This window comes from Nycticebus coucang, chromosome 21, assembly GCF_027406575.1.
Source record: "Nycticebus coucang isolate mNycCou1 chromosome 21, mNycCou1.pri, whole genome shotgun sequence".
Lineage (NCBI taxonomy): Eukaryota > Metazoa > Chordata > Mammalia > Primates > Lorisidae > Nycticebus > Nycticebus coucang.
This window is the reverse complement of record NC_069800.1, coordinates 52,146,340-52,174,075: the sequence shown is the minus strand read 5'-3', so window position 1 is coordinate 52,174,075 and position 27,736 is coordinate 52,146,340. Positions and strand designations below refer to the sequence as shown.

The 27,736-nt window shown below is 44.6% G+C and overlaps 1 protein-coding gene across 2 annotated transcripts; it reads right to left on the bottom strand.

Moving 5' to 3' along the window:
- Window positions 1–263: 263 nt before the first annotated feature.
- Window positions 264–27,736, bottom strand: DNTTIP1 (deoxynucleotidyltransferase terminal interacting protein 1). 2 transcript variants are annotated; one of them, XM_053573990.1, is made up of 13 exons: window positions 27,573–27,736; window positions 26,942–27,012; window positions 25,757–25,853; window positions 21,142–21,240; window positions 13,227–13,295; window positions 12,909–12,965; window positions 12,605–12,663; window positions 9,318–9,366; window positions 6,052–6,110; window positions 5,891–5,951; window positions 2,978–3,049; window positions 727–782; window positions 264–619 (listed from the first exon to the last, which is right to left on the bottom strand). In XM_053573990.1, the coding sequence occupies exons 1-13, from the start codon at window positions 27,675–27,677 to the stop codon at window positions 481–483; spliced, it is 993 nt and encodes a 330-aa protein (XP_053429965.1). In that variant the 5' UTR covers window positions 27,678–27,736; the 3' UTR covers window positions 264–480. The 2 variants fall into 2 exon arrangements, with proteins under 2 accessions (XP_053429965.1, XP_053429966.1); XM_053573991.1 differs by having other exon boundaries at window positions 9,318–9,363.

The window sequence follows — 27,736 nt, the reverse complement described above, 5'->3', positions numbered from 1 at the left end:
TTTCCAACTTGGTCTGTCATCAAGCCCTCAGGGGGCTTTACATTCTGCCATATTCTGGTATTAGTTGGGTGAAGAAGCAAGAAATAGAGGGACAGGGAAGATTGGGAGGCTGTATGGTGTTCCCAAGTTGGTCTCATCAAGTCTGGGTCTACTTTGTATTGAGATGGGAGAGAGGTATGGGGTCCTTTTTTTCCTGCACCCACTTCTTTTGGAACCCTTGATATTCTGTTAGCCCTACAAGGCAGATCGCACAACTCACCATCTGTGTTTATTACAAACTGTTTAATTACTACAATAACTTTACAAATATAGAACCACATGCCGGTCTGGAGGTGCTCTACAGTGAGTCACTATAAACTAGCCCAGGCACAGCTTAATGCCGCTGAGATCCATCCAGGAGCAGTCCCAGTAGTGGCCTCAGCCATGTGGAGAAGGCCTCCGAGGCAGGCTGCCCAAATGTTGTAGCCAGGGGACCTGGCCTCAGGTCTGTGGAGGTACTTCAACAGAACGATGCTCATTCTCTGTCCGTAGTGTCTCCATGTACTTCCGCATCTTTTCAACCATCCAGGAGGGTAGGACAAAGGATTTCAGTTCCTCTAACTTCAGGTCTAGGCATCCTCTGGAACAGATATTGAGGAGAAGAATTGAGGCAAGTGAGCCTGAACCATCCAGGGGCTACTTTGAGGCAGAGGGGAGGGTACTGGGCAGGATACCCACTACTTTTACCTGTAGTCATCACTGGCAGCAAGGTCCCGGATGTCCTCCTCTATGAGAAGGTAAGCCTACAGAAGGAGCAAGGGAGAGTGGTCATTAGGTTTGATTCATTTCACTCCAATTGAGTTAACACTTTATTAAACATCTGCTCAAAGGAAGGCCTTTTACTAGCTGAAAGAGAGGGGAGCAAAGTTTGCAATTTAGTAGGGAAGAATAAGCTGGGAGAGAGACTAGGGAATGTTTTTTTTTTTTTTTAAATTTTCTTTTTTTCTTTCTTTCTTTTTTATTGAGACAGAGTCTCAGTTTGCGGCCTTCAGTAGAGTACCGTGGGGTCATAGCTCATAGCAACCTCCATCTCCTAGGGTTAAGCAATGATTCTCTTGCCTCAGCCTCCCAAGTAGCTGGGACTAGAGGCGCCTGCCAGAACGCCTGGCTTTTTTTTGGTAGAGATTGGGGTCTCACTCTGGTTCACGCTGGTCTTGAACCTCTGAGCTCAGGGTAATCCACCCGCCTCGGGCTCCCAGGGTGCTAGGATTACAGGCGTGAGCCACCACAGCCGGCCAGGGAATGGTTCTTGAGACAATCTTTTACTCTGAAACTTTATGGGAAGAGTAGGGACTGGTGACTAATTTATTTACAGCTTCCTCCTCTTAAAAAAGGACCCAAGGTGGCTAATGACAAAGTGGCATGAGACTAGCAAAAGAAAACATGGGAACAAGAAATCAGGAAGAGGAAGCCATATGCTAACTGTGGAGACTAAGATAACTTGGCTTTGAGCTTTGGGGCAAAAGGGAAAACATGATAAACTGCACAGCTGTCTAGTAAGTGGGTTGTATTGTCCTAGGGCCTGTAGAACTGCTTGGGTATAATACCATGGTCTGCAGTAGGCTGGCTCTCTTGAGAGCTTCCTATATAGGACATGCTTATCACGTTAGAAAGTCCTCTATGGGAGACTTTCTTTCTAGTCTTAGGGTCAGGAATAACTGTGTATCACTTGAGTAATTTTACTGTCTTCATCTTATGGACATCATGAACTCTATAACAGATCAAGAGTCCTTGAAAGGGGCTCAGAACTGAATTTGCAAACATCTCTATAGAAGTGCACAGGTCTCCCAGGTCAGCAATTAAAAAACCACAACTTTTTTTTTGCAGTTTTTGGCCGGGGCTGGGTTTGAACCCACCACCTCTGCTATATGGGGCTGGCACCCTACTCCTTTGAGCCACAGGCGCTACTCTAAAAAACCACAACTTTTTACAGAACTTGTTAGTGGCTTAATTTTCGGTCCTGTCTTTCCTCTACTCCCATGTATTTCTTATTTATGTTATGTTGCATTTGATGTATCAGTGGTAAGCACCCTAAAATATTTTTTGAAATAAAGTGTGGGCATACACTGAGCAGTAAAATAAAAGGTAGCTTTTACTGCCAGAAAGTAGGCAGCATACCAGTTTGCAAGACCATTAGTTTTTTGTTTTTTTTTGAGACAGCCTCAAGCTGTCGCCCTGGTTAGAGTGCCATGGCATCACAGCTCACAGCAACCTCAAACTCCTGGGCTCAAGCAAGTCTCCTGTCTCCACCTCCCAAGTAGCTGGGACTACAGGCACCTGCCACAATGCCCGGCTATTAAAACCATTAGATTCTAACAGGAGCAGTACCAGCAGTGGGACTAAGTGAATCTTCACATGGGGACACTGCATATGATGGACAAAGCCTTCCATAATAGTTTTAGAACATATGCAACAATGATTTTCCTATGGTTATTGCTTGATATGATCTGAGAACTCTTTTAAGTAGAGGTGAGCTGGAAGAGGCTGCCAGGTGTGGCAAACACATTTCACTGCACGTGCTAACTCCTATTGACAAGGGGTGCGGCCTGGAGTACTATGTTAAGAAAAGATTTGATAGCTGTGTCTTATGGAAGAGTGTTGTAGTCAATGAGTGAAACCTATTAATGGGCACATAAGGGAAAAGTAGTATTAGGTGTGTCTTATACCTGCCATTCCTGTGCACAGCTAATATGATTCAAACACATGGTCTTAAAGGGACAGGGCAGAAGGGTTTGGGGGCAGAGTGGAACTGAGGGATAGGGAAAGGAACGCAGGGATTACAATCTGCTCTTTATTATGAGGAATGGGCTATATTCAGCATATATTCCTCAGGCTTTGGGAGTCTCCTAGATTTGGAGGTGAGTTGTCACCAACAGCTGGAATCCTGGTTCCTGGGCTGGGTGGGTCTTTGGCAATGGGATGTATGAACAATGCTTACCATCTTTCCCCCTGTTGCCCGCATGTGATGCTGCTCAGCCAGCCAGTGCTTGTCCTGGGGGTCAGCTGCATACTGTGTAGGATAGAGTTACAGGAGGAGACATTAGCCTAGTGTGAAGGCTCTTTTCATCTGGCCCCAGAGCAGAACTTGGCCCCTGAAAAGTTCTCACCAATAAGACATTGTCCTAGCCTGGTGGATGTAGAGGACTCACTATCCTCTTTACAGCAAGCTGAGCCAAGCCCAGGAGGCCAGGGCATGGGACCTAGTTCCCAGAGACTTAGTATTAATTCTATTCCTTACTCCCTTCTTAAAACATAGCATCCCTGGCAACGGGTGGGACTAGTGACTATTATTTTATTTTTCTTTCTTTATTAAATTATTTTATTATTATTACTATTTTTAGAGACATGGTCTCCCTCTGTCACTCAGGCTGGAATGATCATAGCTCACTTCAACCTCAAACTACTGGGCTCAAGTGATCTTCCTTACCCAGCCTCCTGAGTAGCTGGGACGACAGGCAAGTGTTACCAAACCCGGCTAATTTTTCTTAGTTTTTGTAAAGATAGGGTCTTGCTCTGTTGCCCAGGCAGGTCTTGATCTCTAGGCCTTAAGCCATCCTCCTACCTTGACTTCCCAAAGTGCTGGGAGTATGGGTGTGAGCTGCCAGGTCTGGCCACAAACAGATCTTAAATGACTGAAAAGATGCTTATAATCACTAATATGGAATTATAAAGCAAAACAACAAAATTTATCTTCCACTTATTAGACTGGAAAGATTTAGAGATAACATCTACTGGTAATGAGAGTGTGGGTTGGGAGTGTATTAAAAATAATGGATCTTAGAATTGGGAAACTATGCTAATAATAATGATTAATATTTATTGAGCCCTTACTATATTCCAGGCACTCTCTCTTAATTAATCCTAAGAGGTTGTCTAATATTGTTCCCATTTTTTTTTTTTTTTTGTAGAGACAGAGTTTCACTTTATTGCCCTCAGTAGAGTGCCGTGGCGTCACACAGCTCACAGCAACCCCCAACTCCTGGGCTTAGGTGATTCTCCTGCCTCAGCCTCCCGAGTAGCTGGGACTACAGGCGCCCGCCACAACACCCGGCTATTTTTTTTTTGTTGTTGCAGTTTGGCCAGGGCTGGGTTTGAACCCGCCACCCTCGGTATATGGGGGCCGGCGCCCTGCTCACTGAGCCACAGGCGCTACCCCATATTGTTCCCATTTTTATACATGATAAAACAGACTCAGAAATGTGCAGCCACTTGTTCAAGTTTACATAGCTAGTAAGTATGGGACCAGGCCTGAAATCATACTGTTAACTATTGTGCAATGGGAATTCAAAGTAGGTCCAAGAGAGCATATCTATCTTGGGAATGACATAAATAAGGCTCTTGGAGGAGGCAGAGCTTAAATAGTCAGATAAGGGTGGAGAAGGAAGGTCATCCTGGTAAAAGGAACGGCAGGAGTAAAGACATAAAAAGAGGAAAATGAAGAAGCAGCCAGTAGGTCAAACTGTTTAGGTGTCAGGAAACAGCAAGGACCAATATATAGCTGCTCTCCGGAGAGAAGCATTTGAAAAGCAGTAGCCCCCTGTCACCCTGTCTTGCTACAGTCTATTTTACAGATAACTGAATGAAGTAGTTTGTAGTTAAGAACTCAGGCTTAGATGAAGACGGGATTTGAATCTTCACTCAGCATTTACTAGCTAAGAACTCTGGGCAAGTCATTCAGACTTTCTCAATCTCTGCTTTTTTCAAATTTATAAAATAAAGATAATGTCAGTAAGTATGTATGTTATGTATCTATTTTAGAGACAGGGTCTTGCTCTGCCACCCAGGCTAGAGGGCAGTGGTGCAATCATAGCTAACTGCAGCTTTGGGACTCCTGAGCTCAAGTGATTGTCCTGTATTAGCCTCCTGAGAAGCTGGGACTATAGGCGTGTATCATCATGCCTATTTTTTTTTTTTTGAGACATAGTCTCACTTTGTTGCCCTCAATAGAGTGCTATAGTGTCACAGCTCACAGAACCTCAAACTCTTGGGCTCAAGCAATTCTCTTACCTCAGCCTCACAAGTAACTGGGACTACAGGTGCCCGCCATGACGCCTGGCTATTTTTAGAGATGAGTTCTTGTTCTTAGACTGGTCTTGAACCTGTGCGTTCAGGCAATCCACAGGCCTCAACCTCCCCGAGTGCTAGGATTATAGGCGTGAGCATCCAGCCAACACTATTTTTTTTTTTTTTTATTTATTTTGCATATATATTTTTTTTTTTTGTAGAGACAGAGTTTCACTGTATCGCCCTCGGGTAGAGTGCCGTGGCGTCACACGGCTCACAGCAACCTCTAATTCTTGGGCTTAAGCGATTCTCTTGCCTCAGCCTCCCGAGCAGCTGGGACTACAGGCGCCCGCCACCATGCCCGGCTATTTTTTTTTGTTGTTGTTGTTGCGGTTTGGCCAGGGCTGGGTTTGAACGCGCCACCCTCGGCATATGGGGCCGGCGCCCTACTCACTGAGCCACAGGCGCCGCCCTTTTTTTAATTTATTGTAGACAAGAGATCTCACTATTCTGTCCAGGCTGGTCTCAAACTCCTGGCCTCGAGTGATCACCCCACCTTGGCCTCCCAAAGTGTTGGAATTACAAGCATGAGCCAGTGTGCCTGATAAGTGTAGCATTTAAAACTGTATTTGACATCCAATAAAAATGCAAGGAAAATATCTGCTATTACTGAGGCGCAGAGTTGTTAAGTAAATCACAAAAGGTGAAGGTGATTGGTAGAGAGGCAACTAGAACCCAGGTATCCTGATTCTCAGATCAGTGTTTGTTCCAAGCTTCTCTGTGTCTTGTAGAGCTCTCAATGTCACCGACTGCCAATGCAATGGCCTACTTCCCAGCCCTCACCTACCTTAAAGAGGTGTGGATGCTTGATGTAGATTCTCCCTCTGGTTCCCCCCATCCCCAGGGCCCTGAAAAGTAAGAGAGAATGATGAAGCATTTAGAGGGTACAGCTCCAGGTGTGGATCCTTGAGATGTCCCTCCTGTCAGTGCCAAAGCTCTTACACTTACTTGTTGGCTCGAGATCCCAAAACAAAGGTGGTAGATTCATTTAGGCGAGCCGGGTCCCACTATGCAAAAAAACAGAGAAGCTGGTGAGGGTAAGGTATAATCCAGTGGGCAAGACAGAAATATTCTTCCTCCTGCCCTTTTCTAACTATCACCCTTACCCATCATTCAAGAAACTGAATCCTGGGCGGCGCCTGTGGCTCAAGGAGTAGGGTGCTGGCCCCATATACTAGAGATGGCGGGTTCAAACCCAGCCCCAGCCAAAAAAACATAAAAAGAAAAGAAACTGAATGCATACAATATGCCAGGCCCTGTGCTAGATGCTGGGGACAAAGAAGTGAATAAGATACAGTCTCCATCCTCCAGGAGGCACAGGTATAGACAAACAGAGATACTGACATCATTATGCGATAGGGCAGTGACAAAGAGGGGTGCAAAAGGGGAAGGTATAGCCAGGAAGGCTTCCTTAAAGAGCCAATTCCCAAGTTAATTATGAAAGGATGAATGTAAGTCAGACAGGGTAGAGGGGAGGAAGAAGGGCATTCCAGACAGAAGGCAGCATGAATATGGGCAGGTCAGAGCTTGGCGTACTGGAGAACTATAAGCAATTCTGTACTGCAAGTGGAGAGAGAGCACAAATTAGGAAGTGGCAATTGATGGGGCTGGAGAGAGAGAGACACACGGAAGAGCTGGAGGGCACAGAAAGCTACATTCAAGGTTTGCATTTTCTTTCTTTTTTTTTTTTTTTGTAGAGACAGAGTCTCACTTTATGGCCCTCGGTAGAGTACCGTGGCCTCACACAGCTCACAGCAACCTCCAACTCCTGGGCTTAAGCGATTCTCTTGCCTCAGCCTCCCGAGTAGCTGGGACTACAGGCGTGCATTTTATTTCTTCTGTAGGTCAATGGGGAGTCACGGAAGGCCTCTGGACAGGAAGAGGCCTGACTTTAAAGATATCTCATTCTTCCAGCAATGTAGACAGTAGATTTGAAGGGGCAAGACTCTAGGCAGGGAGAGCAGTTTAGAGACTGTTGTAAAAAAGTAGTTTTGAAAGAAGACGGCCTGAGCTAGGGCAGCAGTAAGGATGAAGAGGAAGGGATAAGAACTGCAAGATATTTAGAAGAATCATCCAGGGCTTGGATGTAGGGAGGTGAGGAAAAGGAAGAGGCAAAGAGATGATTAAGGTAAAGAATGTAAAAGAAGGTTTGTAAGCAAAGAGCCTGATTTCAATTGTGAAGATGCTGAGTATGAAATGCCTACGGAACTTCCAGGCAGAGAGGTCTAGCAGAGAGTAGCATAAACACGTTTTTTTTTTTTTTTTTTTGAGACACCTCAAGCTGTCACCCTGGGTAGAGTGCTGTGGCATCACAGCTCACAACAATCTCCAACTCCTGGGCTCAAGCGATTCTCCTGCCTCCGCCTCCCAAGTAGCTGGGACCACGGGCACCGGCCACAACGCCCGGCTATTTTTTTGGTTGCAGCCATCATTGTTGTTTGGTGGGCCCGGGCTGGATTCGAACCTGCCAGCTCAGGTGTATGTGCCTGGCGCCTTAGCCACTTGAGCCACAGGCGCCGAGCTGATAAACAAGTTTTAAAGTAAGAGAAGCATGGGAGGAACAAAGAGGTATGGGAGTTTTAGCCTGTGGCAATCTCTGAAACCCTTAGAGTAGGTGATTTACATCACCCAGAGAGAAACTTAAGGTGGAGAAGTGGGCCAAGGAGAGAACACCCATTTATATGGTCCTTGCTGAGGTGGAATTCATGAGAGAAAAAGGATGTTTGGAGAACAGAAAGATTCAGAAGGCAGAATCATCAGCTCTAATTGGGGAATTTCAGAAAATGGCATGATCACCAGTGTGAAAGCAGGGTGGGCCAGAGATAAGAGGACAATATCGGCTCAGCGCCTGTAGCTCAAGAGGCTAAGGCGCTGGCCACATACACCAGAGATGGTGGGTTCAAATCCAGCCCAGGCCCGCCAAACAACAATGACAATTACAACCAAAAAAACAGCCAGTGTTGTGGCGGGCACCTGTGGTCCCAGCTACCTGGGAGGCTGAGGCAAAAAAATCGCTTAAACCCAGGAGTTGGAGGTTGCTGTGAGCTGTGATGCCACGGCACTCTACCCAGGGTGACAGCTTAAGGTTCTGTCTCAAAAAAAAAAAAAAAGAGGACAATATCTACTGGACACAGCTTCAATGAGGACTGGGGTGCTTTTTATGATTTTATTTAAATAAAGGATCTGAAAAAAAATAAGTAAAGAATCTGATTCTAAAAGAGCTTGTGAACAACTGTTTTAGAAGTTAGGGCGGCGCCTGTGGCTCAGTCGGTAAGGCACCGGCCCCATATACCGAGGGTGGCGGGTTCAGACCCGGCCCCGGCTGAACTGCAAACCAAAAAATAGCTGGGCATTGTGGCAGGTGCCTGTAGTCCCAGCTACTCGGGAGGCTCGGGCAAGAGAATCGCTTAAGCCCAGGAGTTGGAGGTTGCTGTGAGCTGTGTGATACCATGGCACTCTACCGAGGGTGATAAAGTCAGACTCTGTCTCTACAAAAAAAAAAAAAAAAAAAAAAAGAAGTTAACAGAGGCGGGCGGCACATGTGGCTCAAGGATTAGAGCGCCAGTCCCATATGCCGGAGATGGCGGGTTCAAACCTAGCCCTGGTCAAAAAACAAAACAAAACAAAAACAAAAACAAAAACAAAACAAAACAAACAAAAAAACCCCCAAAGAAATAGAAGTTAACAGAGGCTACTGGTTCAGAGCACAGATTTCAGGATCTATAGACCTTGGATTTGAGATGTGGCTCTATCACTTACTAGCTACGCGACTTTGGGCAAGTCTCAAGGGCATTAAATGTATAAAATAAGTAGCTAAAAAAAATTATGTCCATAGGGGACTTGGCAGGAAAGGAAGCTCCTCAACTATAGAATGGTAATAGAATATACTGAATAGGTTTGCTATAAAGAATAAATGAGATAATCCATACAAAAGATTCAATATTAAGTATTGAATACATATTAGTGAGCACTATTACAGGGAGGATCCTTCAATTAAGACTCAAGCTCCCTTTTTCTTTCACCTCTAATTCCAGTTTCTACATGGGATCTTCTCGGGAGGCCAGTGTGGCCGGAGAAGGAGGTGGGGAAGATGGCTGTGGAAGGGTGTGCACACATCCTTTACCATCTCTTGGCCCCTTTCATCATGGTAAGCTCCCAAGCCTTGGGTAAGTCTGCCTGGGACAGCAGTCACTGCCATGCTGACATAATCGTACCTTGGGGCCTTCCCGGCGAATTGGTTCACAGGATTTCGGTTTCCATCTGCTTGGGAGGAAAAGAAAAGTGAATTTTTCAAAGTGAGGTGTAGAACTGGGAGAAAACCTGCTGGTGGTGGTAGTTCCTCACATACTCCCATTTTGCCCTGAGTGCCCTCCCTCATGGTAACCCATTAGAGAAGGAACAAAGGAAAAAGTATGGGACTAGAACACTCTAGTACTAGCTCTCATTTTACATCGCCATGTGGGCAACTTCAGGAACCTCTGAATCGCAGTTTTCTTGAACTTGTGTTCTTTTTTTTTTGAGACAGAGTCTCACTTTGTTGCCCCTGGTAAGTGCCATGGCCTGGCATCATAGCTCACAGCATCAGACTCCTGGGCTCAAGTGATTCTCTTGCCTCAGCTTCCCAAGTAGCTGGGATTACAGGCTCTTGCCACAACACCCAGCTATTTTTAGACAGGGTCTCCCTCTAGCTCAGGCTGGTCTCGAACTCGTGATCTCAGGTGATCCACCCACCTCAGCCTCCTAGAGTGCTGGGATTATAGGTGTGAGCCACCGTGCCTGGACAATGAGACAGTTTTCTCATCTGTCAAAAGGAGATGATAGCAACTGCCCTGCCTATTTGTCTTTGTGAGGAACACGATTGCTTTAAATGGGAGGCAAATCAAATGGGAGGTCTGATGGTTGATACCATCTCCTAAGACAGTGGTTTCAAACTATCACTTAGCCAGACCAGTGTGGCTTTATCTGATTTATATGTAGTATATTAGGCTTTTGTGTAAATAGTTTTGTTTGAAAAAACTTTCTGCTGTTTTGAAATTCTTTGAGAATGGAATTGGGGGGGGGAGGGTCAGAGATGAATAAGGTGGAAAACGGAAGATTTTTAAGGGCAGTGGAAAAACTTCATATGATACTATCATGGCGAGCACATGCCACTATATATTTGTCCAAACTCACAGAATGTACAATACCAAAAGTGAATCCTAATATAAAACTCTGACCTCTGGGCTTGGTGTCTGTAGCTCAGCGGTTAGGGCGCCGGCCACATACACCGGAGCTGGAGGGTTCTAATCCAGCGGGGCCTGCCAAACAATGACAATTACAACTAAAAAACGGCCAGGTGTTCTGGCGGGTCCCTGTATTTCCAGCTACTTGGGAGGTTGAGCAAGAGAAATGCTTAATTCCAAGGGTTTGAGGTTGCTGTGAGCTATGATGCCACAGCACTCTACCCAGGGCGACAGCTTGAGACTTTCCCTCAAAAAGACCCAAAAAACCAAAAAAAACAAAACTGTGACCTCTGGGCTATAATGTGTCAGAGTAGCTTCATCAGCTGTGATAACATCTGGTGTTGGATACTGATAAGGGGGAGGCTGAGCATATGTGGGGGCAGGGAGTATATGGGATATCTCCATATCTTCCTCACAATTATGCTTCTCGAGAACCTGTGTTTCTCACAAAAAATAATAAAAAAATTAATTTTTTTTTTAAATTTTCCTTTATTACTGGGAATTTAAAAAATTAATTCTTAGGCTCGGCGCTTATAGCTCAGCGGCTAGAGCGCCAGCCACATACACTGGAGCTGACAGGTTCAAATCCAGCCTGGGCCGCCAAATGACAATGACAACTACAATCAAAAAATAGCTGGGTGTTGTGGCAGATGCCTATAGTCCCAGCTACTTGGGAGGCTGAGCCAAAAGAATCACTTAAGCTCGGGAGTTTGAGGTTGCTGTGAGCTGTGATGCCATGGCACTCTACCAAGGGCAACATATTGAGACTCTGTCTCAAAAACAAAAAAAGAGGCACCTGTAGCTCAAGCCGCTAAGGTGCCAGACACATACACCAGAGTTGGCAGGTTCGAATCCAGCCTGGGCTTGCCAAACAACAATGACAACTATAACCAAAAAATAGCGGGCATTGTGGCAGGTACCTGTAGTCCCAGCTACTTGGGAGGCTGAGGCAAGAGAATCACATAAGCCCAGGAGTTAAGAGGTTGCTGTGAGCTGTGATGCCACAGCACTCTACCCAGGGTGACAGCTTGAGGCTCTGTCTCAAAAAAAAAAAAAAAAAAAAAAAAAAAATTAATTCTTAAAAAATAATCTTTTAGGGCAGCGCCTGTGGCTCAAAGGAGTAGGGCGCTGGCCCCATATGCGAGAGGTGGCAGGTTCAAACCCAGCCCCGGCCAAAAACTGGAAAAAAAAAATCTTTTAAAACAGGCTAGGTGCAGTGGCTCATGCCTATAATCCTAGCTCCCTGAGAGGCTGAGATGGGAGGATTGCTCGAACTCAGGAGTTTAAGACAACCTGACCCAAGAATAAAACCCCGTCTCTACTAAAAATGGGGAAACTGGGCGGCGCCTGTGGCTCAGCGGGTAGGGTGCCGGTCCCATATGCTGGAGGTGGCGGGTTCAAACCCAGCCCTGGCCAAATTAAAAAAAAAAAAAAAAATGGGGAAACTGAGGCAAGAGACTTGCTTGAGCCCTAGAGTTTGAGGTTGCTGTGAGCTATGATGACACCATGGCACTCTACCCAAGGCAAAAGAGTGAGACTCTGTCTTGGGACAAAAAAAAAAAAAAATCTTTGAAAACAACCATCAATATCAATGTTGATTGTTTGACCTTGGGTAAGTAATTTTCTGAGTCTGTTTCTTTATCTGCAAAATTAAGTACATCTTCTTTAGATGGTGGATGTAAGGATTAAAAAGTAAAGTATGGGCTAGGCATGGTGGCTCAGTTATAATCCTAGCACTTCGGAAGGCTGAGGTGAGTGCTTGAGCTCAGGAGTTTGAGACTAGTCTGAGCAAGAGTGAGATCCTATCTCTACAAAAATAAAAAAATTAGCCAGGCATTGTGGAGGGCACTGGTAGTTGCAGCTACTTGTGAGGCTAAGGTAAAGGATTGCTTCGGCCAAGGAGTTTGAGGTTGCTGTGACCTGTGATGCCACGGCACTCTACCAAGGGTGACGAAGTGAGATTGTGTTTCAAAAAGAAAACAAAAAAAACAAAAGTATGTAAGGTATTTAGACTGGTTATACACACTTAATTGTGTATATACTAATAATGAAGAACTCTGGCGTTTATCAAGCTGGGCTGAACTGTTCTGGGGCAAAAACAGGATTTAAAAAAACGTCCTCCTCATAACCCTTCTTCCTCATCCCTCAAGGCAGGGTGAACCCTCCTCTATGGGGACTTAAGCTTGTGAGTTTGATTTCACCAGGCACAGAACTCTGGCCTCTTTCCTCCAGGGCCTCTCTCTCCCTCTGCTCCCTTCAGCTCTCACCACACTACTCACACCATGCCGGTGCCTGCCCGGTCATTTGACAGGATGTGTCCAGGAGGCCGTCCTTTCCTCTGCCACAAAGAACAGCTGTCAGAGGTTTGTCCCTGTGGTTACTCCCACCTCCCCAATGGGCAAGTCCAGGGTCACTTGTTAGAGATGGTTTTCCAAAGAGATCAAATGATGCTTGAGAGGTACAGGGAGAACGACTGTCTCTCATGCTCAGGAAGGCCCAAAGGTGCACTGAGAAAGCCCAATCCTTCCTCTGGAGCTCAAGAGCCTCCTCCTAGCCAGAAAATGAAATGAGGAAATGGTTTACCTTTTTAGGAATGGGGCTTCCTCGATGGGCACATTCCTCTTCTGCCTGCCGGGCACGCTGGATGAAAAAGAAAGGGAGTCAGGGTCAGGCCAGTGCCTGGGAGCTGCAGGTCCCCCAGGATTGCAGAAGACAGAGCCCCAGACTACAGCCCTCCAGCTCCACCCTGACCAAGGCTTCAGAAGCTCATTCCACATGATGCTACTTGGACCTGGTCCTACAAATGAGTGGTACTGAAACCTCCCCGGGCCCACATATTTCAGCTGCCTCCCAACCTGATTGGTCTCTCCCTCTAATACTACAGGACATAGTAACTCTGACCTTTATCCCCGGAAGCTCATGGGTCAATCTGGGCACTACTTTTTCTCCATCTGAAAACAGTAGCTTGGCCTGAAGGGGAAAAGACTAAATTGTTAACAGTCACTCTTTTGGTGGGTAAGCACACCCTGCCACTATTTTTATAGACGCAACCTTAAGCCAGGTTAAAACTCATCCATGCTCAATACAAAGACACAAATACATAAATGTACCTTTATATGCATGATACCTAGTTTTTTAAAAACTTGAGTAATAAATGCCCACCAACCAAGGAATGGATTAACAAGCTGTGGTATATGTATACCATGGAATACTACTCAGCCATTAAAAAAAATGGAGACTTTACATCCTTCGTATTAACCTGGATGGAAGTGGAAGACATTATTCTTAGTAAAGCATCACAAGAATGGAGAAGCATGAATCCTATGTACTCAATCTTGATATAAGGATAATTAATGACAATTAAGGTTATGGGGTGGGAAGCAGAAAGAGGGATGGAGGGAGGGGGGTGGGGCCTTAGTGTGTGTCACACTTTATGGGGGCAAGACATGATTGCAAGAGGGACTTTACCTAACAATTGCAATCAGTGTAACTGGCTTATTGTACCCTCAATGAATCCCCAACAATAAAAAAAAAAAACTTGAGTAATTAAGGATCATTACAAACATAAATAAGCAAAGTAAAAAGTTAAATCTATAATTTCATTACCCACAGAAAACTAATTTTTTTTTTTTTTTTTCAGTTTTTGGCCAGTTTGAACCTGCCACCTCCAGCATATGGGGTGGGCACCCTACTCCTTGAGCCACAGGCGTCGCCCCTGCTAATGTTTTGATATCATTTCTTCCTCACTTTTTCCATGTAAATATATAGTATGTATTTTTCTAACTAAATACATTACTATAATACATATTTCTCAGTAAATGGCTGTTTTTCCTTTAAATAAAATATTGAGTACCCAGGCCACAGTAGTAAGTAGGAAAAATCCTTGTGGAGAGTATATTCGGTGGGTGATGTGGATGATAAGCAAGGAAACAAACATAAATGAGGAACTGCGGATCATGATAGATACTGTGAAGGAAAAACCCAGACAAACGTGACAGAGGATCACCAGAGGACAGGGCCTGAACAGGGCTGGGCAGGGAAGGCCTTGATGAGGGGGCAGCCTCTGAGCTATGAAGGAGGCTGTAAGAACAGCCAAGCAGAAGTGTGTTTCAGCAGCAGGGAGGGGTGCAAACATCCTAAGGCAAGAAGACTTGGTTTGTTTGAGGAAGAAAAAGATGACGTGGTTGGGCAGCGCCTGTGGCTCAAAGGAGTAGGGCGCTGGCCCCATATGCCAGAGGTGCAGGTTTAAACCCAGCCCTGGCCCAAAACTGCAAAAAAACAAAAACAAACAAACAAAAAAAAACAAAGGGGTAGCGTCTGTGGCTCAAAGGAGTAGGGTGCCAGCCCCATATACCAGAAGTGGCAGGTTCAAACCCGGCCCTTGCCAAAAACTGCAAAAAAAAAAAAGATGACGTGGCGAATAATGGGCAGAAAGTTGGCAGGTGCCTCGCAGGCCAGGTGAAGGGTTAGGTTCATGTGACCAATGGGAGTGGAATCTGACAGTGAAGAGCACTCCCTTTCCAGAAACACTCTTTCTTACAAGTCCTGCGGCCACCTTCCCTGTGTTCCTCCTACTTCTCTGGCCACTTTCTTTCTTTTTTTTTTTTCTGGCCACTTTCTTAAACTTCTTTGCTAGGTTTCCTCCGGTGTGTGGTTCTTTCCACTCTATCCTTTCAGTAGCTATTCTATCTGCTCTCATCTGTGACCACAGCTTCAATTAACATCTATAAAGCCATGAGTCCAATATTGTTTAAATCTTCAGCTGTAATTGAAAGGCTCTCCTTTGAGAAAGATTATCCTTTGAGCTCTACATTTATGTATCACACACTTTGCTCCATGTCTATGTATGGATGGCTCAAATTTGCCAAGCCCATAATTGGATTCCTGGTCTTCTCTTTCAAACTTTATCCCTTTTCAGTGACAGTACGTAAGTCTCAGTGTGTAATTATGCACATGTTTGTGTGGTAATTTAATTCATACCTGTCTGCTTAACTAGGCTGTAAGTTCTACGAGAATAGAAGGGTTGTTTGTTCATTAATCAATTTGCTCATCTGGCAAACACTGTACACATACTAAGAGCTATCTTCTAGGGCTGGGACTACAGTGGTAAAATAAAATCAGCCTCCACTTTTGTAAAGCTCAAGATTTTAGGAGAGGAAGAGGTGAGACTGGGAGGGAGGCAGAGAATATACAAATGCACATGATAATTTCAGACTGAAATAAATGGAAACAAATAAAGTGATAGTAAATGAAGTTGGAGGAAAGCAGTGAGGAACATGGGCTACATTAGATGGAGGAAGGCCCCCTCTGACAGGGTGATATCTAAACCAAGATCTGAAGAAAAGAAGGAGCCAGCTACATAAAGAGTTAAGGAGGGAGCATGCAAGGCAGTAAAAACAGCAGGTGAAAAGGACGTAAGCTTGGTGTGCTGGAGGAGCAGGCATCAGTCCAGAAAGACTGGAGTACAGCCGGAAAGGGGTAGGTGGGATGAAATAAAGAAACAGGCAGGAGGTGGTTCAGGTAGGGCTCTGCTGGTTATGGTCAGACATTAGAATTTATTTTTTTGAGACAGAGTCTCATTTTGTCACCCTCAGTAGAGTGCTGTGGCGTCATAGCTTACACTAACCTTAAATTCTTGGGCTTAAGCGATTCTCTTGTCTCAGCCTCCCAAATAGCTGGGACTACAGGCAGCCGCCACAATGCCTGGCTATTTTTAGAGATGGGGTCTTGCTCTTGCTCAGGCTAGTCTCAAACCTGTGAGCTCAGGCAATCTATCTGCTTTGGCCTCCCAGAGCGCTAGGATTACAGGCATGAGCCACCGCGCCTGGCCCTAGAATTTATTTTTTGAGACAAGGTCTCTCTCTGTTGCCCTGGCACTATTACAGCTTGTTATAGCCTCAAACTCCTGGGCTTAAGCTATTCTTCTGCCTTAGCCTCCCAAGTAGCTAGGAATGCAGTTACGTGCCATCAAGCCCAGCTAATTTTTATTTTTTGTTTTGGTAGAGACAGAGTCTTTCAATGTTGCCTAGGTTGGTTTTTAGCTCCTGGCCTCAAGTGGTCCTTTCTTTTTTTTTTTTGAGATAGAGTCTCAACTATGTCGCCTTTGGTAGGGTGCTGTGGAGTCACAGCTCACAGAAACCTCAAACTCCTGGGCTCAAGTGATTCTCTTGCCTCAGCCTCCCAAGTAGCTGGAACTACAGGTACCTGCCACAACACCAAGCATTTTTTTTTTTTTTTAAGGGTGTATCCCCTGAGTAGAATTTAACAATGTCCACTCTTCGGATCGGACCCCAGGAATAGGTCCCCCAAAGATCTGCTAGGTTACATTGTAAGGTTGGTGTGGGTTGGAGCAGGGGGAAGCACACAAGGGAGTACATACGAGCAATAAAATCAGCACGGAGCAGGTGGGGAGCGCTGCAGGTTGAGTTGATTTTTTTTTTTTTTTTTTGAGACTGAGTCTCACCCTCAGTAGAGTACTGTGGTGTCACAGCTCACAGTAACCTCAAACTCCCGGGCTCAAGCGATTCTCTTGCCTCAGCTTCCCAAGCAGCTGGGACTACAGGCGCCTGCTACAATGCCTGGCCATGTTTTTGTTGCAGTTGTCATTGTTGTTTAGTTGGCCTGGGCCGGGTTTGAACCCGCCATCCTTGGTGTATGTGGCTGGCACCGTGACCACTGTACTATGGGTTCCAAGCTGCCTGGTTATTTTTTGTTGCAGTTGTCATTGCTATCTAGCAGGCCCAGGCTGGTTTGAACCCGCCACCCTCGGTGTATGTGACTGGTGCCATAACCACTGGGGTACGGACGCTGGGCCTCAAGTGATCCTTTTGCCTCAGCCTTCCAAAGTGCTGGTAATACAGGCATGAGCCACCATACCCAGCCAAGGCATTATCGTTTTTTTCTGCCTAAGATGGGAAGTCACTAAAGGGATTAAAAGAGATGAGTGACACAGTCTGATTCAATTTTATAAAGACCAGTCTGGTTGCTGTGAGAAAGATAAATTGGGACTAAGAGTGGCTATAGTTCAGGGCTGACATACGAGTGTGTGAATTATTAGCAGTTACGTTGGCTTCAAAGCCAGGGGACTAGTTGAAATCTCCTCATAAGAGAGTAAGCCACAGAAGGGGTCTGAGGCCTGAACTTAAGGATGCACCACAGTCAGAAGTTGGTGAGAGAAGATGAGCTAGCCAAGAAAGTTGATAAGGAGTCAATGAGGTTGGAGCACACTCAAGGCACTGGAGACAAGAGAGGAGTGTTCCAGGAACGTGAAATAATCCACTGTGACAAATGCCACAGAAAAGCTGAGTGGGTTGGGTGCGGTGGCTCACGCCTATAATCCTAGCACTCTGGGAGGTCAAGGTGGGTGGATAGCTTGAGCTCATGAGTTCGAGATCAGCCTGGGCAAAAGTGAGAACCTGTCTCTACTAAAAATAGAAAAACTGAGGCAAGAGGATCGCTTGAGACCAAGAGTTGGAGGTTGCTGTGAGCTAGGACACCACAGCACTCTACTCAGGGCAATAGCTTGAAACTGTCTCAAAAAAAAAAAAAAAAAGAAAAAAAAGAAAAGCTGAGTAAACTTAGGACAGTTAGGGTCTGATAACATGAAAGTCAGTAGTGACCCTGAGAAGAGGGGTTCCAATGAAGCAGTGGAGGTGCTTCACAAAACAAAGTGGACAGAAAGAGTGGGAGGTGAGAAAATGACCCAGTGATTATCAAAACCTTTCCATAAAAGAAACAGAGAAATAGTGTGGCAGCTAAGGGGAGTGAGGGCTCAAAAGAGGCCTCCTTTTGTTCACCTTCATATTCCCAATGCATGAAAACAATTACACACACAGGAAAATGACTGGAAGGAAGCACAATAAATGTTAATAGAAGTTATTGCTAGACAGTGAGATTATGAAAACTTTTTTTTTTTTGTAGAGACAGAGTCTCACTTTATGGCCCTCGGTAGAGTGCCATGGTCTCACACAGCTCACAGCAACCTCCAACTCCTGGGCTTAAGCGATTCTCTTGCCTCAGCCCCCCAAGCAGCTGGGACTACAGGCGCCCGCCACAATGCCCAGCCATTCTTTGGTTGCAGTTTGGCCGGGGCCGGGTTTGAACCCGCCACCCTCGGTATATGGGGCCGGCGCCTTACCAACTGAGCCATAGGCGCCGCCCGAGATTATGAAAACTTTTAATTTTCTTCATTATAATTTATCTTTTCTTCTTTTTTATTTTGAGACAGTCTTATTCTGTCACCCTGGCTAAAGTGGAATGGCATCATTATAGCTGACTGTAACCTCAAATTTCTGGGCTTAAATGATTGCCCTGCCTCAGCTCCCTGAGTAGCTGGAGTTATAGGCACATGACACAATGCCTAGCTAATTTTTAAATTCTTTTTGTAGGGAGAGGGTCTAGCTATGCTGCTCAGGCTGTTCTCAAACTCCTGGCTTCAAGCAATCCTCCCACCTCAGCCCTGCAAAGTTCTGGGATTACAGGAAGGAGCCACCACACCTAGTCATAATTTATATTTTCAATTTTAATCTAACATCAACAGCAGGTGACTTTTACTGAGTCTTTATACTGATCTAAATGCTTTAATAGCAACTTGTAAGATTGTTAACAGACTTGTTTTATTATTAGCAAATATAACTGATTATAACACACTAGAATTATAACACACACATTCCTAGAATGAATTAATAAATTGGCCTCTTAAGAATTTGGTTAGTTTTGGCGGCACCAGTGGGTAGGGCGTCAGTCACATATACCGAGGCTGGTGGGTTTGAACCTGGCCCAGGACAGCTAAACAACAATGACAACTGCAACAACAACAAAAAAAATAGCAGGATGTTGTGGCAGGCACCTGTAGTTCCAGCTACTTGGGAGGCTGAGGCAAGAGAATTGCTTAAGCCCAAGAGTTTGAGGTTGCTGTGAGCTGTTACACTACAGCACTCTACTGAGGGCAACTTAGTGAGACTCTGTCTCCAAAAAAAAAAAAAAGGATTGGTTAGATTAAATTTAACAGTCTATGAGAACCAAATCAGCTTTCACTGCACTGATGGGAAGGAGTTCTTGCCCTTTCGAAGCTGAGGCCCAGGTCCTGGTCTTGGTCCTTTCTAAAACTGCTTGAGTAGCTAGCCAGCCAGCCTCCCAAAAAGACATTTCTGGCCAGGTGTGGTGGCTCACATTCGTTGTGGTGGGCGCCTGTAGTCCCAGCGCTGTGGGAGGCCAAGGCAGGTGGATTGCCTGAGCTCAGAGGTTCAAGACCAGTATGAGCAGGAGTGAGCCAGAGTGAAACCCCGTCTCTACCAAAAAAAATAAAAATAAAAAAGCCAGGCTAAAGAACAGAAAAAAAAAAAATAAGAAAAACAAACAACAACAAAAAAAAACCCTTCAAACTAAGAAGAGTGAACAAGCCAGCTGAAATTGAAAGCAAAAGTAAAAAAAAAAAAAATTGGAAAAAACAAATAAAAAGACATTTCTACCCAGTCTCACTACAATTACCCTCATAGTACTGAGTCTTTTTTTTTTTTTTTGTAGAGACAGAGTTTCATTTTATCGCCCTCGGTAGAGTGCTGTGGTGTCACACAGCTCACAGCAACCTCCAGCACCTGGGCTTAAGCGATTCTCTTGCCTCAGCCTCCCGAGCAGCTGGGACTACAGGCGCCCGCCACAACGCCTGGCTATTTTTTTGTTGCAGTTTGGCTGGGGCTGGGTTTGAACCCGCCACTCTCAATATATGGGGCTGGCGCCCTACCTACTGAGCCACAGGTGCTGCCTAGAACTAAGTCTTTATGGTTATTATGAAGAAATTTCCATTTTTCCATGGTTTCAAAGTTAAACACAATCTGAGTGATGCCAACAACTCCTATTAATAATAGCAGCTGATACACGTAAACAGGTTCTCTACTACCTGTAACAGTCATTTACAGACCTAATGTCATGCCTCCTGACCACATCTGAGAGACAAGGAGGTAGCAAGGATGCTAGTCCCCATAATACCAAAAGAGGCAGTGACTATTTGAAGGTGATCCTAATACTGGGCAGAGGTGAGACAGATCTTAGCTACACTCAATTCATGTCCTAAGCTACAATTTCTTTTTCTGTTTTTGGTTTGCCTTTTTAATTTTTATTTTTTCCAGGTCTATTGATGTATAATTGGTAAATATAAATTGTATATACTCAAGGGATACAATGTGACGAATTGATACACATATATGAGCATTGTGAAATGAATACCACAATTAATCAACAATCTGTTGCTACATAGTTACCATTGTGTGTGTTATGTGAGGACACTTAACATCTACTCTCTCAGCAAATTTCAGGTAAACAATAGAGCATTATTAATTATAGTTACCATGCTGTACATTAGATTCCCAGAATTTATTCATGTTATAATTGAAAGTTTGTGCCCTTTGACCAATATTTCCCATTCTTCCCACCCTCCAGCAACATTCCATTCTCTGCTTCTATGAGTTTACTAAGCCACAATTTCTTCATCTGTAAAATAGGGATGAAAAAATATCTTCTGTATAGGGTTTCTTCCGAGACAAAATGAAATAACGCATCCATCACAGTACCTGGTATACAGTAGCTACTTCCCTTCCCTTGTCAGCAACAGCTCCAAGCTGTATCTGGATATCACTAACAATAGGATCACATTTCTTTCTTTCTTTTTTGGCTGGGGCTGGGTTTGAACCTGCCACCTCTGGCATATGGGGTCGGTGCCCTACTCCTTTGAGCCACAAGCGCCGTCCAGGATCACATTTCTCAGCAGAGGCCAAGAACTAAACCTTGTGCCTACATCTCTTGTTCCCACTGGTCTCACCTGCTCCAGGCAGCTCCGACAGGCCTCCTGGATCAGCTGCTCTGCGTCCACCTCTTCCCCGACATTGTCTCGCACATTCAGTGCTGCTTTCTGGAAGAACTAGGGGAGTAGAAAAAAAGACAATGTATGGGCGGCGCCTGTGGCTCAGTAGGTAAGGCGCCGGCCCCATATACCGAGGGTGGCGGGTTCAAACCCGGCCCCGGCCAAACTGCAACCAAAAAATAGCCGGGCGTTGTGGCGGGCGCCTGTAGTCCCAGCTGCTCGGGAGGCTGAGGCAAGAGAATTGCTTTACCCCAAGAATTGGAGGTTGCTGTGAGCTGTATGAGGCCACGGCACTCTACAGAGGGCCATAAAGTAAGACTCTGTCTCTACAAAAAAAAAAAAAAAAAAAAGACAATATGAGAAGTCCTGCTAATTTGCATCAACCTGAAGGAAAATGAATAAAAATAGAAGCTTTTAGTCTGTCCTGATATGGAAGGGAAAGAAAAAGTGATAATGAGCATGGCTATGGAATCAGACAGATTTATATTCGTATTCCAGACTCTACCTCCTCCCTGGATTCCCTTTCTTATGAATATAATCATGGAGGTGTCCAAAGGATCAATACGTAAACAGCACAAAATCAAAGAATAACCTAAATGTCTAAGTACAGCTATATCCATACCATGAAATACTGTGCAAATATTAAAAATCCCTGTAAGGATGATATAGGAAAATATAATTTTGACCTGAAAAGCATTCATATTTTTCAAAACAATGTGAGGCTGTTTATGGAAAACAGCAAAAAGTGAACACACAGAGACAATAGAACTATAAAGATATATTTTATCTTTTCTTTTTTAAGGTCTGTATATTTCTTGTTATTTATTTTTCACACTCTTTAGATACTAGAGAGAAGATACCTATTAAAGTTACAGTGTTATAGCCAGGCGTAGTAGTTCATGCCTGTAATCCTAGCACTCTGGGAGGCTGAGGCAGGTAGACTGATTGAGCTCAGTAGTTCAAGACCAGCCTGAACAAGAGCAAGCCCTGTCTCTACTAAAAACAGAAAAACCAGCTGGGCTTAGTGGCACATGCCTATAGTCTCAGGTTACTCGGGAGGCTGAGGCAAGAGGATTGCTCAAGCCCACGAGTTTGAGGTTGCTGTGAGGGCAACAGAGTGAGACTCTCTTACCAAAAAAAAAAAAAAAAAAGGTAACAGTGGTAATGTTATGAATGATTGCTTTCTTCTCTTGGCTTATCTACATACTCCCAATTTTTATAACGTACATTTTATTACTTCTGTACAAGAAAAAAAGAATGGCTGTGCCTGAGGTACATAGGCTAGAAAAGATCAAGGTAGCAGACAGTGCTAATTGAATTTTGGATTATGACTACCCAATCTGAAAGAAACACATGTGGGATGGGGAGCTGTGAGACCTGACAAGAGCCCCAGGATACCAGCAGTTCAACTGGCTGGGGAAAGGGAAGGCAGAAGGTTCCTTTATTGAGTAAAAAAGAGAGGTTAAGTCTGAACACACCAGGAGACAAGGTGATGGAGGCCACAGACACATCTAGGAACATATTTATAAAGACATCCAAGTCATGTCTAGAAAAAAGTGTCGGGTATAGGAAAATTCGGGAACCTGGCTCGGTGCCTGTGGCTCAAGTGGCTAAGGTGCCAGCCACATACACCTGAGCTGGCGAATCCAGCCTGGGCCTGCCAAACAACAGCTGCAACCAAAAAATAGCCAGGAGTTGTGGTGGGCGCCTATAGTTCCAGCTACTCGGGAGGTGGAGGCAGGAGAATTGCTTGAGCCCAGGAGTTTGAGGTTGCTGTGAGCTGTGATGCCATAGCACTCTACTGAGGGTGACAGCTTGAAGTTCTGTCTCAAAAAAAAAAAAAAAAAAGAAAGAAAAAGAAAATTCTGGAACCTATAACCAATGCTCCTACTGTGGGAGACAACTATGGGGATATACTGTCATTTTATATTTAACATCAAATGAAGGAGAAAAGTGCAAAAGGTTCTAATTAGAAAACTCAAGACTTTAGGAGGAATTCTTTGGGACAAATTAAATGATCAGATGAGTTTGAATTTAAAGTAAAAAGCTAAAAACTAGAGATGAATACTGGTGTTTGATACTATTGGTTAAGCGAAAACCAGTTTGGATATTTTATAACCAGCCTTGAGGTGGGCAGCATAAAGGAAATATAGGGGTGAATGTAAGCTACCTCTGGATCCAAGGATGAAATCAGATCACAAATGAGGCATTTTCCAACACTGTTGCTAGAAATGCAAAATGGCACAACCTTTTAAGAGAGCAAGTTTTTTGTAGAAAAATGTTTTCCCCTTATCTACCAATTCCATTTCTATAGATTTATCCCCAGAAATACTCTTTTTTTTTTTAATTAATTAATTTTTTTGAGACAGAGTCTTGCTTTGCTGCCCTCGATAGACTACTATGGTGTCATAGCTCACAGCAACCTCATACTCTTGGGCTCAAGTGATTCTCTTGCCTCAGCCTCCCAAGTAGCCAGGATTACAGGCGCCCACTACAACGCCCCGCTATTTTTAGAGATGGGTCTTACTCTTGCTCAGGCTGGTCTCGAACTCAGGCAATCCACTCACTTCGGCCTGCCAGAGTTATCCCCAGAAACACTCTTACAAGTCAACAAAGATGTACATACAAAGTGTTCCTTGTAGTATTGTTTGTAACAGAGAAAATCTGGAAACAATCTGAATGTTCCAATTAAGTTATAGTAGATCTGTAAAATAGCATACTCTAGGGGTGACATCTGTGGCTCAGTGAGTAGGGCGCCAGTCCCATATACTGAGGGTGGTGGGTTTGAACCTGGCCCCAGCCAAACTGCAACAACAACAATGACAACAAAATAGCTAGGCGTTGTGGCGGGCACCTGTAGTCCCAGCTACTTGGGAGACTGAGGCAAGAGAATCACCTAAACCCAAGAACTGAAGGTTGCTGTGAGCTGTGATGCCACAGCACTCTACTGAGGGCAAAAAAGTGAGACTCTGTCTCTAAAAAACCCAAAAAACCAAATAACAACAAATAAAAAAAAAAGGAATACTCTACAATTATTACAACAGCATCAGGGTGAGCTATTATGCGCTGACTTAGAAACGTGACCAAAAGTATTAAATAAATTGTAGAACAGTGTGTGGAAAATGATACTTAAACCCAAACCACATGTGGATACACACACGTAAAGCTGGGAGACTATACTGTCACTGTTAACAGTTTAGTATCTCTGGGAAGGAGTTTTATTGACTTTTGGCTTTTATTTTTAAAATATCTGTATTTTCCCCCAATATTTTATTAAACATTTTACATATATAGAAAATTGGAAAAAATTATTTAATAAACATCTAATACCCAATGCCTAGAGTCTATTCTTCTAAAAATTTTCAAGAAAACGGGTAGCTGAGATTTGGGAACATTGTCAAAGTGATCAGATAAGGCCACTCAAGAGTGTGAACTTATCTGAAGCTGTGGTACAATCAAGTCATTTGTACCTTGTCAGAAAACAAGTATGGTAAGAAGGTATCTTTTTTTTTTGCAGTTTTTCGCCAGGGCTGGGTTTGAACCCGTTACCTCCGGCATATGGGGTCAGTGCCCCACTCCTTTGATATGATTGGTTAAGCGAAAGGTATCTTATTAGACTATATAAGAGGGAACCCCAAAGCCACAAACTGTGTTTCTCTAGCAGGAGAGACATTTCCTGAATCATGATATCCATGATTAGGAAGCAATAAAGAGCTCTGGTGGCAAGAATCCTGGTCTACCCTTTCCCTACTGGCTTTCTCTCTTAATTTCTCCATATGTAAAGGTATGGAGGTGTGAGAGTCATGGTACCTTCTCAGATGTGCAAAAATGAGTGGTAGTAAAAACCACTGTATATAGGGAAATATGGCTGAGTCTCATAATGGGCCACGTGAACCGTATTAAGGAATTTAGATTGTACCCAGAAGACAATGGAAAGTCATTAAGGGATTTAATTTAATTTTTTCATGCAGCTTTGCCAGTGAAGTAAAGGATTTTAAATAGAGGAGAGATACCATTGTATTTATTTACATTTTAGAGGTCACTTAGGCAGCGGTATAGAGGGTGGATTGAAAGAGGGGAAGAATAGATCCTTCTTGAATAAATGCATAGATCAAATTGGAGGAGGTTTAGGAAGAAAAAGAGAGTTCAGTTCTGAATATGTAGAGCTTGAAACACCCATGGGACATTCAGGCAGAGCCATGTAGAAGTTTACTTAAGGCTGAAAAGAATTTTTAAATAACAATACTTGTGATATTATTAAACAAGTAATAAAAACACTTGTTGACCACTTGTTATGTTCCAAGCATATTACATGTAAGTTACTTTATCCTTACAATAGCCTCAGCAAAGAAGATATTCAAATTACCCCCAAAGAGAAGAAACAATTCTTGGGAGGTTCAGGATTGGGAAATTTCAGGTATCTCGTGTGTGTGTGTGTGTGTGTGAGAGAGAGAGAGAGACAGAGAGAGAGAGAGACAGAGAGAGAGAGATTTGTGATGTAGGGAAGAGAGAAGCACACTAGGCTGCCCATGAGTCTTTTTCCCTGTTTTTTATTGTCATGCATCCTTCTCACCTTCATGTATTTGTTGAAGACAGTCTGGATCTCCTCATTGATGCTAGGCTGCAGGACAGCTCGGAGGAGATCCATAGAGATAGCAGGATCTGTGAAACTACATTCAGGAGGGAGACAAGAGTCAGGGGGCATGTCCCCAAAATATTCTTTCCCAGTATGCCCCATTATTGACATAGAATCCTTTCACAACAATACTAGACAGGTTTTATTAGAAACTGAGAAGATGCTTAGAATCTGTGCAAATCATACTAATGCATTATTTTATTGCATTCTTGTAATAACTCTATGAAGTGCGTATTTTCAAAGTGTTTTACAAAATATAATATTTACATAGAAAAGTCTAAATACGTGAACAAATAGTGATTATTCCTTTCATCACTAACCAGATCAAAATATACAATCAGCACCCCAATGGCACACCTTGTGTTCTCTCCCTTTCCTGAGATGGATACTATCAATCCCACTTTACAGTTGAGAAAACAAAGGCACAGAGAGGCTAAGTGGCTTTTCCAAGGTCTTTCAGTTAACAGATGTCAGTGTCTGCATTAGAACACAGTTGTTTGGGGTGGGAGAGGTAGCTAATGCCTATAATCCTACAGTTTGGGGGACCTAGGTGGGTGGAATTGCCTGAGCTCAGGAGTTGGGAGATCAGCTTGAGTAAGAGCAAGACCAGTCTCTAAAAATAGTCCTGCGTTGTGGCAGATAGGCCCCTGTAGGCAAGAGAATTAGGCTTGAGGCAAGAGAATTAACTTGAGCCCAAGAGTTTGAGGTTGCTGTGAGCTGTGATGCCACTGCACTCTACCGAGTGCAACAGAGTGAGACTCTGTCTGAAAAACAAAACAAAACAAAACAAAGAACACAGTTGTCAGACTGAGAGCCAGTGCTCTTAACTTACTGGCTATATGACCTCTTTAGACCCCTGAACCACAAAGCTGGTGAATGCTAAGGATCTTAGGTACTGTTTAATCCACAACCCATCTCTTTTCCCTCTCCATTTTGTACACGAGCTCAAAGGGTATGTGACTTGCTCAAGGTCACACTAAGAGTTACAGAAGCTGAGTTTCCTCTTCTCAATCCTGCTCTTTCTAGTCTGCAGATCTCCTCAGTCTTGTGCAGTTGGTTTGTGGATAGGATCTCAAAGCCAGCGCTTAGATTAAGTCCCACCCAGGGACAGGACAGCCTTACCTTGTTGTCATCTGTGAGCGTCGGCCCCTTCGCTGCACCTGTCGGTGCTTTATCATTATGTTCCAAGGGTTCTGTGGGGACGAAGGGAGTAAACATCACTGAGGCCTGCGACACTGGGGTGGGGTGGAGATGGAGGGTGGGTATGAATTTAAACCTAGACATCCCTGTTCTCAGATCCTTCCACCACTGCTTCCACCTTGGGGTCGGAGGGGAGAGCGGTTGGTTGGACCGCCCTACCAGGGACGAGGAATGAGGAAGTTTCCTGCCTTAAAAGTCCCAGCCCCACCTCTTCTGGAACGGCAGGACTAAGGGAATTAGTGTCTACAGAGGGTCTACTCAGTGGCAGGTGTTGTACTGGGCTCTTTAGCCGCTTTATCATCCCATTTCCACAACAACTTGAGGCAGGTACTAATTATCCCCACTTTATAGGAGAGAAATCGGAGCTCAGGGGGTTGACGGAACTGGCCCAGGTCACCCAGCTGGAGAGCGGCACCTGAATTTGAAGCCAGGTCGTCAAACTGCCAACCCCCGGGGCAGTACTAGCCGCGGAGTTCTCTCGCCCGCGGGCCAGGGTCCCGGGAGCCCGAGGCCCTGCCGGCCCGAGCCCAGGCCTCACCGAAGGCGCCCTCACCGTGAGAACCAGCTGCCCCGCTGCGCCCGCATCCCCTAGCTCGAGGCCGCCCCGCTCGGCTCCGACGGGTCCCCGCGGTTGCTCCGCGTCGCCAGTAGCCCCCATGGCGTCCCCGACCGCTACAACTTCACCCGGACTCTGCCACCGGCCGGAAAGTGGCTCCG

Coding starts and splice junctions, on each gene's coding strand:
- DNTTIP1 (XM_053573990.1), bottom strand. CDS start 27,677: ATGGGGGCTACTGGCGACGCGGAGCAACCGCGGGGACCCGTCGGAGCC. Junction 27,013..27,572: donor CGGGGCAGCTGGTTCTCACG/GTGAGGGCGCCT, acceptor TCGTCCCCACAG/AACCCTTGGAACATAATGAT. Junction 5,952..6,051: donor TTGGGATCTCGAGCCAACAA/GTAAGTGTAAGA, acceptor CTTACTTTTCAG/GGCCCTGGGGATGGGGGGAA.